General features: G+C 55.3%; 1 protein-coding gene and 1 pseudogene across 1 annotated transcript in view; both read right to left on the bottom strand.

Annotated features, from left to right (window-relative positions):
- Positions 1 to 6,461: 6,461 nt before the first annotated feature.
- Positions 6,462 to 8,838, bottom strand: LOC133756513 (CDGSH iron-sulfur domain-containing protein 2-like; annotated as a pseudogene).
- A 285-nt stretch (positions 8,839 to 9,123) lies between these two features.
- The window catches only part of KCNK5 (potassium two pore domain channel subfamily K member 5), a 37,712-nt gene continuing 33,428 nt past the window's right edge, over positions 9,124 to 13,407 (bottom strand). Inside the window, exon 5 of the mRNA XM_062186055.1 lies at positions 9,124 to 11,506. Coding sequence (XP_062042039.1) covers positions 10,653 to 11,506 — 854 coding nt within the window. The 3' untranslated portion in view covers positions 9,124 to 10,652. The remainder of the gene's footprint in view (positions 11,507 to 13,407) is intronic.

Raw genomic sequence — 13,407 nt, forward strand, 5'->3', positions numbered from 1 at the left:
AATGAATAAATCTTTAAAACAAAACAAAACAAAATAAACCGTGGAGATGGGAAGAGAAAATGTGGTAACACATCATTTTATGGTATTTTCACCACATAATGCAAAACAGCCTAACGCATAAATATAATAGAAACATGCGCAATAATTAAGAAGTGATGCATTTTTAAGCACTTGTGACCTTTATTCTTTTTTTAAAAGATTTATTTATTTATTTGAAAGTCAGAGTTACACAGAGAGGAGAGGCAGAGAGAGAAAGAGAGAGAGAGAGGTCTTCCATCTGATGATTCACTCCCCAGATGGCCGCAATGGCCAGAACTGTGCTGATCTGAAGCCAGGAGCCAGGAGCTTCTTCTGAGTCTCCCATGTGGGTGCAGGGATCCAAGGACTTGGGCCATCTTCTACTGCTTTCCCAGGCCATAGCAGAGAGCTGGATCGGAAGTGGAGTGGCCAGGTCAAACCGGCGCCCATACGGGATGCCGGTTCTTCAGGTCAGGGCATTAACCCACTGTGCCACAGCGCCGGCCCCATGACCTTTATTTGTAATACAATTTCATTTCAGATTTAGGTGCTTGAGGTTTAACAAGCAGCTTTCAGAATTTCTGGAAAGTTAACTCTTGGCTCCCATGGGCTGGTATAAATGGGCTCCAAGTCATGGTGAACCTTTGCCCTGGAGAGAGCTGTTGAGGGTGGGGACCTGAGCAGATAGAGTGACAAAGAGAGGGGAGCTCCAATCCAGTAGCAGGCAATTATTCTTCATTTTCCTTCCTCTTCAATCACCAACATCAGGTGTTCCAGGCAACCTACAAGAGACTCAACAAATACAGATATCTGAACTGAACCGTGTGTGATGTCAACACCCCAACAGAGCAGCCCAGCTGGCCAGAGCTGCAGGTGGAGGAATCCAAGACAGAGGAGGAAGTTGCACATGACTCGAGGTAAACATAGATTGCGATGCAGTTTGCAAACACAGGCAGGAGTGGGTTGGCACAGGAGGCTGGGAGCAAGGAGCAGCCTCGACCTCTGAGGTCTCCAGACGGGTACTCCCGGGACCTGGGCACTTCTGGGATTGACCCCTGACTTTTAGAACCAGAGTCCCCTGGGGATTCTCAGGGCAGTCCCTGCATGGCCAGAGTAATCATTTGTCCTCTCATTAGTCTTGCAAGTGAGGAGGGCAGAGTGTCCGGGGAGCAGCTGGGTGCTGCAGCTGGGACACCCTCCCTGGTGCCTTGCCTGTGAGCAGGAGAGTGTTGCCTCAAGCAGCCTTGTACGGGAATTAAGAACGTGGGCTCTGCCTCTCGCCATGGGAATTGGGCAAGTAACAGAACCTCTCTGAGCCTCTGCTTTCAAATGGGGATCATAGTCCTGACCTTAGGGTGTGGTGATGAAGTGAGAGCATGGGCATCAAGTGTCCTGCTCAGTGCCTGTGGGGTAAGCTCCCTTACAAACCACAGCTGTGCCTATGAAAGTCCAGCAGGGTAGACAGAAGCCCGGAGAGCCCGACTCTGAACATATCAGAGAGACTTCAAATAAGAGGGGCTTCACTATCTTGAAGATAAGAAACTTGGATCTTACATAAGCAAAAGGGCCCCTGCTGAGCAGTTAAGGACCTGGTGACATTTGGTCACACCTCTGCCACAGCAAAGAGCTTTCGTCTCTGAGTGGGAGGTACTGTTTGTGACCCGGTGACAGTGACGGTGACCAGATCGCTGGCCCACTTTGCATTTCACTGCAGCTGCAGGGGAGGGCTGCCACCACAGTGCCTGGTTGCCTCTCCACTCTCCCACCTTAGAGCTTTCTCCAAAATCCAACAGAACGTCTTGCAGCTCTGGGCAAGGCCAGCCAGGGTTTCAGGTGTCTATCGCTGCCTAACAGACCAACCCCAACATTACCGTCTGCTATGGTTTCAACATGGTTTTCCCCAACAGTTCATGGGTGGAGCCATGGTTCCCAATTGAACAGCACTGAGAGGTTGTGGAAGCTTTAAGATGTGGTACCTGGGGCCTGGTGCTGTGGTGCAGCAGGTAAAGTCTCTGCCTACAACACCAGCATCCCATATGGGAGCTGGTTTGAGTCCTGGTTGCTCCACTTCCGATCCAGCTCCCTGATAATGTGCTGGGAAAGCAGCAAAAGATGGCCCAAGTGCTTGGGCCTCTGCACCCACTTGGGAGACCCAGATGAAGCTCCTGCCTCCTGGCTTTGGCCTGGCTCTATCCTGGTCATTGTGGCCAATTGGGGAGTGAACCAGTGGATGGAAGATCTCTCTCTCTCTCTCTTTCTCTCTCTCTCTCTCTCTCTCTCTCTCTCTCTCTCAACTCTGACCTTCAAAATAAATAAATCTTTTAGAAGAAAAAAAAAAGGTGGTAATAGGAAGTGATTAGGCCATTAATCCCTTCTGATAGATTCTCGTGGGAGTGCATTAGATCTTGAAGGATTGGATTAGTTACGTTGAGAGCAGAATGCTACAAAGCCAGTTTGGCTTTCTAGACCTATTCTTTTGCTTCCTGTCTCACCATGTGAACTGTTGCATGTGCACCTGCTCCTGCCATGAGGCACTACCCGCCAGGAGGCCCTCACCAGAAGCTGATGTCAATGCCTTGCCCTTGGACCCTCAGAACTCTTGTTACCTGCTCAGCCTCAGTATTTTCTTACACCAACACAAATCACACGAAGACACAGGCTTACAGACACCATGATTTATTTGCTCATGATTCTGCCACTTGCAAGATCACGGGGCTCTGCTCCCCTGGGCATCAGCTGGGCCTGGAATCTCCAAGAAGGCGGCTCAGTCGGGTCAGTTCTCTGTCCACGTGGCCTCCCTGTAGCTACTTTGGTCATTCACAGGATGAGTCTTGGTACTTGGTTTTCTTCTTTTTCTTTTTTTAAAAAATTATTTATTTATTTATTTTGAAAGAGAGAGAGGCAGAGGCAGACAGAGAGCGAGAGAGAGATCATCAATCCGCTGGTTCACTCCCCAGGTGGCTGCAATAGCCAGAGCTGTGCTGATCCAAAGCCAGGAGCCAGGAGCTTCTTTCAGGTCTCCCACATGGGTCAGGGACCCAAGGACTTGGGCCATCTTCCACTACTTTCCCAGGCCACAGCAGGGAGCTGAATCAGAAGTGGAGCAGCTGGGACTTGAACCAGCGCCCATATGGGATGCCGGCACTGCAGGTGGCGGCTTTACCCATTAAGCTACAGCGCCAGCCCCTTAGTTTTCTTTCTTTCTTTCTTTTAATCATTTATTTATTTATTTGAGAGGCAGAGAGACTGAGAGAGACAGGCAGACACATATGTGCCACCCACTGGTTCTCACTCCCTAAATTCCCACCAACAGCCAGGGCTGAGCCAGGGCAAAACCAGGAGCCCAGAACTCCATTTGAGTCTCCCACAGAAGAGACAGGGACTCAGGGACTTGAGGCATCACCTGCTGCCTCCCAGGGTATGAATTAGCAGGAAGCTGGAATCAGGAGCAGAACTGGGATTCAAACCCATGCATGCTGGTACATGGTGTAGGTATCCCAGGTGGCGCCTTAACCACCACCACACCAAATGCCTGCCCTCAGTATACTGGGGGTTCCACCACTGCGACCCAGAGCACAGAGGTGAACACTACTGGGCCTCCCACAAGGACACAAGGTCACTTGCACTGTGTTTGTGGATCCCAGGGCCAGCCCATGTTCAAGAGGAATAGAATCCACCACCCAAGGTGGGAGCAGCCACTTCCTGGGGAAGTGTGAAGGATGGGACCTGTTGTTGTGGTCATTGTGGACAACACAGCCTGAAACATCCAGCAGGTGTGGAAGAAAGGTCAACTCCCCCGGGCCATCCTCCATCAACGCGGGCAGCACCTGGAGGGCAGCTGTAACAGTTCCTGTCCTGGGGCAGCTGTTGTAGCGCAGTGGGTTAAGCCGCTGCTCGAGATGCCAGCATCCCAGATTTCAGCGCTGGTTTGAGCCACAGCTGCTCTGCTTCCAACACAATTTCCTGCTAATGTGCTTGGGAGGGTGATGGATGTTATCCCAAGTACTTACCTGGGCCCCTCCTTAACCCTTGTGCGAGACTCAGATGGAATTCCTAGCCCTGATTTTGACCTGGCCCTGTTATAGCCATTTGGGGAGTGAACCAGTGGATGGAAAACCTCTGTGACCCTTTGCCTTTCAAACAAGTAAATCAATCTTAAACAAAACAAAACAAACAAACAAAAAAAAACCACAGATGCAGCTCCCGTCCTGCAGGGGGAGCTGTCTTCAGAGTCTGCAGAGGGGTTGCAGCAGGGCAGAGCCCAGAGCTCGAGGGTGCACCTTGCTGGCCAGTCTTCAGCTCCACATCCCTTTCTGCTACTCCTTCCTTCCACACCCCGACTCCAGCACTGGCCTTGCACTGGGGAGCCAAACCAACAGACTGGGTTTCCTCAATTGCAAAAGCCTGTAAATGGGGCTGTAAAGTGCTGCACCTGGCTCCTGGGGCAGTTGAGTAATCCACGCGGGAACAGATGTGACGGCGCTGTGTCAAAGGTGGGTGGGTGGGGGGCACCACGAGAGGTCACAGGGAGCAGAGGTTTTCCCCAGGGATGCACGGGGATTTGGGAGCTATTGGGGAGGCCCAGCTCTAGGATCATTTGGGGTTGGTGAGAAGACAGTGGGGGGTGGGGAATGCCAATGCAAGGTAGACAACAGCACGCCCTGAGAGGGGGCAGATGAGGTGCTGCCCTCCAGGTTCAGGTGCTTGGCACGAGACGAGGTGAGTCAGCGAGTCACCTTGGCCTGCGACAAGGTCCCTCCAGGCCATCCACCGGGCTCTGCAGGGACTCGCCCTTGTGGAACCAAGCCTGCCCCTGGTCTGCCCCGGGAACAGAAGTTGGCACAGTCTGCAGCAGGGGCCGGGACTCTAGCTCATTCTCTGTCCTTCCAGGGACCCTCGGATGCCTCCAGTCAGGGCCGGGGACAGGAGCTCAGGGGACAGCACCGTGGAGGCCTGCTGAGGGCACAGCTTGCTTGAGGGCACAGAGCCGGACACCTGTCCTGGCACCCAGGCATGGGGGCTGGTAACTGTGGAACACTTCCTGGGGAAACTCACCCAGCAGAAAGAGCAAGGGCATCTCAGGATACTGCACGGACAGAGGCGGTGCCCAGAGCGACAGGCGGGGTAGGATGAACAAGTGCAGGGGGACTGGGGTAGGGGGAGAGGGCACACGACCCCCTGGTAAGGAGTTTAAAGCAAGGGAGAAAGGGAGCTTAGGATAAACCCTGCTGGTCGCTGTGATGGCCAGTGCAAGGTGAGTCTATCCTGAGACAGGGAGACTCACTCATTCAACAGACAGGTGGCAGTGCCCCGGGGAAGGTGAGGGCCTGTAACTGTCAGACTGTGGCACCAGGGGACAAGATGGCCAGAGCAGGCAGCTACACGTACACTATGACAATTTCACACTGGCAGGCAGTTCCTGGTCAGTTACGCATCAATCTGGAGACTGGGAACCTGCGATTTCAGGAGTGGAGAGTGGATTGGCAGAGCTGGGAGCAAACCTGAGGGGACCCCAGAGAGAAGCAATGCGGAGACCACCCCCAGAGCAGCCCGGCCCAGCCCCGGGAAGGGTCCAGAGGCAATCCTGGCTGATAGCAACCTCGATGGGCCCTTTCCAGTAAGGGGTGAGACGCCAGCACACTGGCTTCTCTTTGTCAGCCCTGGCAGGGAGCTAAGTGACCACTCCAGAACCTCACAGGGAGTCAGAGGCCCTGCTGGGACACGGGGTTTGTGCTGGCTTCCCCATTCCTGTGCCCCTTAGACAGCTGTCTCCTTAGCGCCCAGGGCTGTCTCCCACCTTCTCACCAGACTTTGGGTCCTCCCAAAACTTCTGGTGTCTCCCCCATCAGCTTAGGAACTTTCAGAGGTAGAATGTGGAGCGGGAATGCAAGCCAGGGAAGCTGTTTTGCTGCCACTTGACCAGTGTGAACTTAGGGAAAAACTTTTATTGGCCTCAATATCCTCATCTTTAATGCTCTTATGAGGCCGGCATTGTGGTTGAAGCCGCTCACATCCCATCTGAGCCCTGGCTGCCCTGCTTCCCATCCAGCTCCCTGCAAATGCACATGGGAAGGCAGCAAAGGCACCAGACGGTGGCCCAAGTACTCCCACCCAGTGGGAGATGCAGATAGAGTTCCTGGCTCCTGGCTTCGGCGAGGTCATTTTGGGAGTGAAACAATGGATGCCTCAGATTTCTCTCTTTCCCTGCTTTTTGAATAAATAAATCTTTAAAAGGAAATAATGGCGTTGTGAAGATTAAACGACGTTAAAAGAGTCTTGGGAGAAAGGGATAGAAGATAGAAGGACACTTGAAAATGTTCACAGAAAATGCAATTAAAACGTTTATTTTGGTACAAAAAAACTTTCAAAACCCATGCATAGTTTTTATAGTTAACAGAAAACAGAGGAAAATTTATTAAAGTGCAGATTCTGTTGAAAATATTGATATTCAAAGAAATAGCTTCGGACCCATTGCCCAAATTCAGATTTTCTTCAAGTAATTAAAATCAGAAATGTTGATTTTACTGTTGAAAGCTACATTCATTCTTGGAAGGTCAGAATGAGGTTTGACAACCTTATGTCTACATAAATGACTGACTATATAAAGTACCAAATATAGATACTAGTGTAGCAAGAAAATAAATTGGCAGAAATAAATATTCAACCAGTAGAGATAATTAAGACCACCATTTCATATTTTCTGCAAAGACTGAGAAAATATCATAAGACTTTACAGCACACAACTGACTCCAATACTGGTTCATTACGGTTAGACTTCTTTCTTCAGTATTAGCGGGCCCCCATCCTCTCCCGTCCGTGCACCGTGTTTAGTACGTGAGCCGCCCCAGGCAGGAAGCGTCCGAGCACGCCAGCGAGCTGCTTTAGTTAGACACAGGTCTTCAACGTGGGTTTCATTCACCGCTTCTGGATTTTCCTTTTGTATTGTAAGAGTCACCAAGCCGGCCTTCTGTCCCTTTCTCCTTCTGGAAAAATGGTCGAACTGCAAGGTAGCCACATAGTGCGAGTACACGAGGGGCAGCAGCTGAGCCATTCCGAAACTGCGAGTCAGGGGGGGAAGCCAGTGATGCTTTCTGGGACTGGGAGCCGCTTCAGACACGCGGGAGCTGCACCTTCACACTGCTGGCCGCGCTCTCCAGCACCACCCTGGCAGGCGGCGTCGCCCCTCTCCCGAGCCTGCCGCCTAGTTTCTCATAATAGGCACTCCCTCAACCTTTTGGAAGACTTCTTGGATGCATGCCTGCATGTCACATTTTTTTGCATCAAATTTATTTTTTATTCCATTCCTTTTTTAAAAAAAAGATTTATTTATTTATTTATTTATTTGAGAGGCAGAGTTACAAACAGAGAAGGAGAAGCCAAGAGAGGTCTTCCATCCGCTGGTTCACTCCCAAAGTGGCCACGACGGCTGGAGCTGGGCTGATCCAAAGCCAAGAGCCAGGAGCTTCTTCCAGGTCTCCCACACAGGTGCAGGAGCCCAAGCACTTGTGCCATTTCCCACAGCTTTCTCCGGGCCATAACAGGGAGCTGGATCGGAAGAGGAGCAGCCGGGACACGAACCAGCACCCATATGGGATGCTGGCACCGCAGGTTTAGGATTAACCTACTGAGCCACAGCACTGTCCTCTTTCTATTCCATTCTCAATGAACTGTTTTTGAAGGACTATGGTAGATAGAAAGCACAAATCATGAAAAACGGCCAGGGATAAGAGCATCTCAGGTGTGCCCGGGGGCTCTGTGGCTGCAGGGGTTTCCGCCCATTCACACAGCTGCACCCCAGGCTGCACAGCGTTAGTGGAACAGATCAATGATGAGTCCAGGAGTTGGGGTGGAACAGGGCTGCTGGCTTAGTTCTGGGGCACAGCATGGCCAGAGGCCAGGGGAGCTGCTGAGAAGGGCCCAGTGGAGCCCAAGCGCCCTCTTTGGGGCTCTGAGGGGCGCAGGTAAGGACCCTGGTGTTGGTGTCTCACTTGTCCAGGTCTCTGCCCTGGGTTAGAAACTCACTAGGGGCTTCCACAGGGGGATTTTCCTTCCTGTCCCCTGTGGCTTCCAAAGCACCTGGGGACAGCCCACCTGCCTCCCATCCCCCACCTCTCACCACTCCCCTGCACAGCACCCCGCCTCTGCCCGTGACCCTTCGCCACCTGGTGCCCAGGTGGCCTCCCGGGCCCTGCCCTTTTATGTCCACCTTCCACCCTTTTCTTGGAAAGCTCCTGGCCGGCTCCATCTGGCTTTATCACCCCCGAGCCCCAACTGTGTGTCCTACGGAAGCCACCCTCTCTGGGCCCCGTCTCAGCCGCAGTGGGGTCAAGCCTGAATACAGGTAGTGCTCGCAGTGTTGCAAACCAGGGCACCTGGGGCCTGTGTGGGAGGAGAGGGTAGGGGGAGCAGATACAGAACTGGCCTGGGAACACGCAGGACCCTTTTAAACACATCCACGCTCTCAAGAAAAGATGGGCTTCCCTCCCGACGTCAGAAAACTCGACTCCTAGGCCCTCAGCACTTTGCTGTCTCCAGGAGACTCGGTGTTGAGAAGGGCACCTGGGACCGTTCAGCTCCCTTCAGTGGAGGGAGATGGGAGCCAGCTCGGCCTGGGACCTCAGGCCCACACCCAGCCCCCAAGCTCGGAGTCTGTCCTGGAGACCACGCCCTGCCCAGGGAGCCCCGCCTCACCCCCATCAGCCTGGGAGCGGGGCTGCCTGGATTTGAATCCAGACTCACCATCCTTACCGACAATGTCCCCCTGCCTCAGTTTCCCCATCCGTACAGTGGGGTTGCGGCAGCCCCTCACAGGGCTGTCATGGTGTCAGCCGAGCTCGCACATGTCACTGAGAGTTGCACCTAGACACTGCTGCTGCCAGGGTCACCCCTCCCCTCCTCCCCTGACCCTGGCCGACCCTGGCCCTCCACACGTCTCCCCATTCTCACCTGACCCAAGAGGCTGCCTCCTCTCCTCCCTTCACCCCTTCACCCCTTTCCTCCCAGACCACCCGACCCTCTCGACGCCAGCCCGCCCTGAGATCCCCTGCCTTTTCTGGACCCTCCCAGGGTCCTCACCCTCCAAACACACACACACCCCAAACCGGCTTGTCTGTCTCATGTTTTATTGTAAAAATGTTAAAATAAATTACATCTGACATGGTTGCCATCCGCGGATACAGCGTGCGCTGCAGGGACGGCCAGCAGCAAGACGCGCTCGTGGGAACGACTCATAGAAAGACACAGGGCGGCTCCTGCCCGGCCCTGCTGGGCGCCCACCCTGCCACCCAGCAGGGAACGGACACGCACCCACCGCCTTCATGGGTGAGGGAGGGGTGGGTTTCTGGCCCCATCTGCCCCCACAGCAGAGGGTGAGCTGAGGGCCTGGCTCCCGGTCACATGGATGCCCCTCGCTCACCTGCCAACAGGTGCTCCCTCCCACCTGCATGGGGCCCAGTGCTGGGGGCGGGCAGCACGGGACACCTTGGTTCTCGGGACTCTGCTCTGTAACTGGTTCTGAAGCCAACCACAGGTGCCAGGAGTAGAAAAACAGCAGTTCATTGAAAAAAAAAAAAAAAATCACAACATTCAGATCAGAGTGGGCCGGGGCCTCAGGGAGCGCTAAGAACCCGGGCAGCAGCGCGCCCCGCCCACCTCTCAGCAGAAACAGAGTCCGTGCACAGTTTCACATTATCGCCTGCTCCCCGCCAACACCTTTCCCGCTGGGCCCCCCACACACATGTGCGCGTGACAGGCAGGAGCTGGAGACAGGAGTTTGATTCACATATTTGGCCGCTCCCCACGTGTGAGCACAGAGTGATCTGGCTGGGTGGGGGGTGGGGGCGGCAGGTGGGACAGGGAGGGGCATGGTGAGGACTTGAATGGGGAGACCCTGGGCCAGGGCGGGGCTGGGCAGGGAGAGGCCAGAGCCAAGCCTCGCTGGAGCTCCCTGGCTGCCAGCCCAGGGCACCCATCTCCCAGGGGCCCAGGCCCTACGCCCTCTGTTCCGTTCCTCCCAGCGCTCCCAGGGTTGGGGTGGAGGTGGACAGAGGCCATCAACAGGCCACAGGGAGGCCGAGGCAGGAAACAGGGCTCTGGGCTGGGTCTGAGGAAGTCAGCAAGCAGGACCGTTTCAGCACCCGCCCGTCATCATCCTCACTCCTCCATCACCCCCAGCAGCCTTGGGGCACAGGCCCCGACACCACTGCAGCCCTGGAATGCCTGCGCCCCAGGGGGCAGAGCTGTACCTCCCCAAAGGCAGAGCCCTCCCCCTCTCTTTCTCTCTGAAACATCTAGCCCGGTGCCAGGCACACACAGATGTCACCCCTTAATACCGTGTGGCATTCAACCAGGCGAAGAGGCCCGGGCCTCCTGGGGTCAGTCCTAACCATCATGTACCCGGCACGCTGGGGACAGCCGCCTCCTCACTGCCAGGGCACCGCTCAGCTGGGGAGCAAGCCCCGTCCCAGCAGCAGCATCAAACTGGAGGGGCTGGAAGGTAAGGAAGGCCCCTGGCCCCCCACTCCCAGTGCCAGGTCTGTCCCCCACCAGAGTTCTGGGGGTCCCAGCCATCACGGGATACCCCAGGGCGAGGGCCAAAGGAGCCATCGAGGGTGGGGTGGGGAGCCGGCCCCGCCTCACGTGCCCTTGGGGCCGCTGGCCTTGTTGTACTCGTTCAGCAGCTGCTCGTAAGGCACAGAGAGCTCGGACTCAGTGCTGGTGAACGTGGACTCGTCCGACGAGGGGACCTCGGCCGTGGTCAGTGGCGCCTCAGCCCTGGCGCCCTCCGGTGGCCTCTCCTCCACCGCCAGGTTGTCCTCCAGCGAGGACTTGGAGGTCTCTTCGTCCGAGAGGCCGGCGTCCTCGTGGACAAAGTTGATGTTGGCGTTCTGGAAGATGAGCGGGTGGTAGTCCTGGGCGTCCCACGGCTCGCCCTCCTCGCTGATGCGGTCCAGCTGGTTGATGAACACCTCAGAGCTGGGGGAGCCATCCTCGGGGGCCTGTGCCCCGTCCTCCTCGCCGCCTGGCGGCCTGGACACGTGGCCTTTGCTGCGCAGGGTCTGGGACACCTCTTCCAGGCTGGGCACCCGGTTCTTGGAGTAGACTACCAGGGGCGCCAGGGAAGGGGGCAGGGCTGGTGCCTGAGGCCCAGGGCCGGGGCCCCTCTCGCCGGCCGTGCTCGTCTTCATGGCTTTCTTGCCGATCTGCTTGATGAGGTCATTGTAAGTCTCCTCCTTCTTGGACAAGAAGCTGAAGATGTTGACGTCCTTGGAGGTGGTGCTCCCAGCCACCTGCAGGGCCTGTCTGGAGCGTGGGGAGCTGTCGAAGGACTCCTTCCGCCGCCGCCGCCGCTTCTTAATGGCCTTGTGGACCTCCACGAACATGCTCACCTTCCAGTTGACAAACAGGGACAGCCAGGCCAGCCCCAGGTAGATCCAGAGCTCCACAAAGTAGCGGTAGAGGGCGTGGTAGTTGGCGCTGGGGTTCACACCTAGGACAGGAAGCGCGGAAGGTCAGCGAGGGCTCCCGGGGACCGGCACCGTAACCGCCACACACTCTGCTCCTACCCAGCCGTCGGCCGTGTCGCAGCTCAGCTAAGAGCAGGATGGCGAGTCCGCGCGGGTTGGGGTGGACTCACGGGGTCTGCTATGACGGAGGCCGATGGCTGACCCTGACAGGAGCCACAGAGGCACTTCAGAAAAGCTCGTGGGGAAATGGGACGAAGGCCTAACTTTCTGTTGTTCCAAAGATTTTGAAATCCATGTGTGGCTTTTTTCAGAACACACATTTTCCTTGGACTTTGAACAATGACTGTGCTGAGAGGAAGGGGCAGATACAGCTCCCACCTGCTGGTTCACTCCCCCAGATGCCTGCAGCAGCCTGGCACATGGGTGCCAGGCGCCAGGACTGGCTTTGGCAGGAGCTGGTCTTGGAGCCTAGATACTCCGGTGTGGGACACGGGAATCTTAACCAGCCTGTTGAGGGGAAGACCTCTCGGGTGCAGATTGCAAAATTTTCTTGCACCAAAACAACCTTTATCTTTGGATTTCATTCCCCCATGAACTCTGAGAGGCTCCTTTGTATTCCGAACCTCTTTTCTAGAAGGTCTGATCTGCAACCCCTCCCCCTTCTTGTTTCTGCCCTCCTCAGATAGGCTCTCTTTTTGGTCTAGAAGGCTGTGGCTGCTCCAATTCCCTCTCCTCTGAGGCTACGCTCCTGAAGCCTGCTCTAGGAAGCCTTCCTGGCTTACTCCCACCAGTTCAGATGGTTCTCCCACACTTGAGGATTATGTGAGAATTCTTTTTTGCCTTCACAATGACAGGTGTCTCTAGCCTGTCTGCCGAGCAGCCAAGAGAAAGGACTAGAGGTAGTGGGCTAACCTACAGCAGATTAGAGGTTGCCCCAGGCCGGGGCTGTGTCTCCCTCATGGGACAAGCTGCTTTATCTTTGGGGCACTGTCAGTCTTGCTCAAACATCTCATCCCCAGTGGGGAAGGTGATGCAACGTGGACACACACTGATCTCAGCACTCCTGAGGACTTCAGAGAGGCGATGGGAAAATGGAATTATGAGATAAGCGCATTTGGGTGTAGAACATTTCAAAATCCAGGCATAGCTTTTTCATAGTCAACATTCTTCCATGAACTTTTTGAAGACCCCTTGTGGGCATGGATTTCAAACATTTTCCGCCAATATCAGTTACCCTTTAGCTTTATTTTCCCCAGACCTTTTGAAGCGCCCTCATCTGTCATCTTCCACCATCCTGTGTGGCAGGGATGCTGTTTGTATACCAATTTCACAGATGAGAAAACTGAGGCAGAGGTCTAGCGTCTTGCTGGAGCTGGGGAAGCATGGTTCAATACGCTGCTGTGCTTCCCCAGCTTTCCAAAGGCTTCTCCGGGGGCTGTTCTGGGCCCCCAGGGCTCCATAATGGCAGGGCCGGGCCTCTCTATCTCCCAAGACAGGCAGGCCAGGATTTTCCAGGGTCAGGAGTGGTCCTGCCTCTCCCCTGTCCCCTCCCAGCATTCCACACACAGTTGGGCAGAAGGGCAGTGACCCTTCCTGCCCCCAGGCCAGGAGCTGGGGGTAAGAGATGAGAGGCCCCAGGAGCAGCACAGGAGGTCAAGTGGGCAGGGCTTGGGCATGGAGGGGACAAAGGCTGGGTCAACAGGGCCATATAGGGCATCAGGGAGACAAAGAACCAAGCCATTGTGCAGGCCGCAGGCACAAGCACACAAGTGTCCTTCAGACCCCTCCCTGCAAGGAGAGGAGGAGGAGGAGGAGGAGGCTGAGGGGCGGGGCAGCTTGGGAGAAGGGCTCCCTTGTCTTGAAACTGCCTGTGGCCTCTGAAACCTCCCCCGACAGCCCCCTGGGCCCTAGGCGAATGAGGGGA

The sequence above is a fragment of the Lepus europaeus genome, chromosome 3 (assembly GCF_033115175.1).
Source record: "Lepus europaeus isolate LE1 chromosome 3, mLepTim1.pri, whole genome shotgun sequence".
In the NCBI taxonomy this organism is placed as follows: Eukaryota; Metazoa; Chordata; class Mammalia; order Lagomorpha; family Leporidae; genus Lepus; species Lepus europaeus.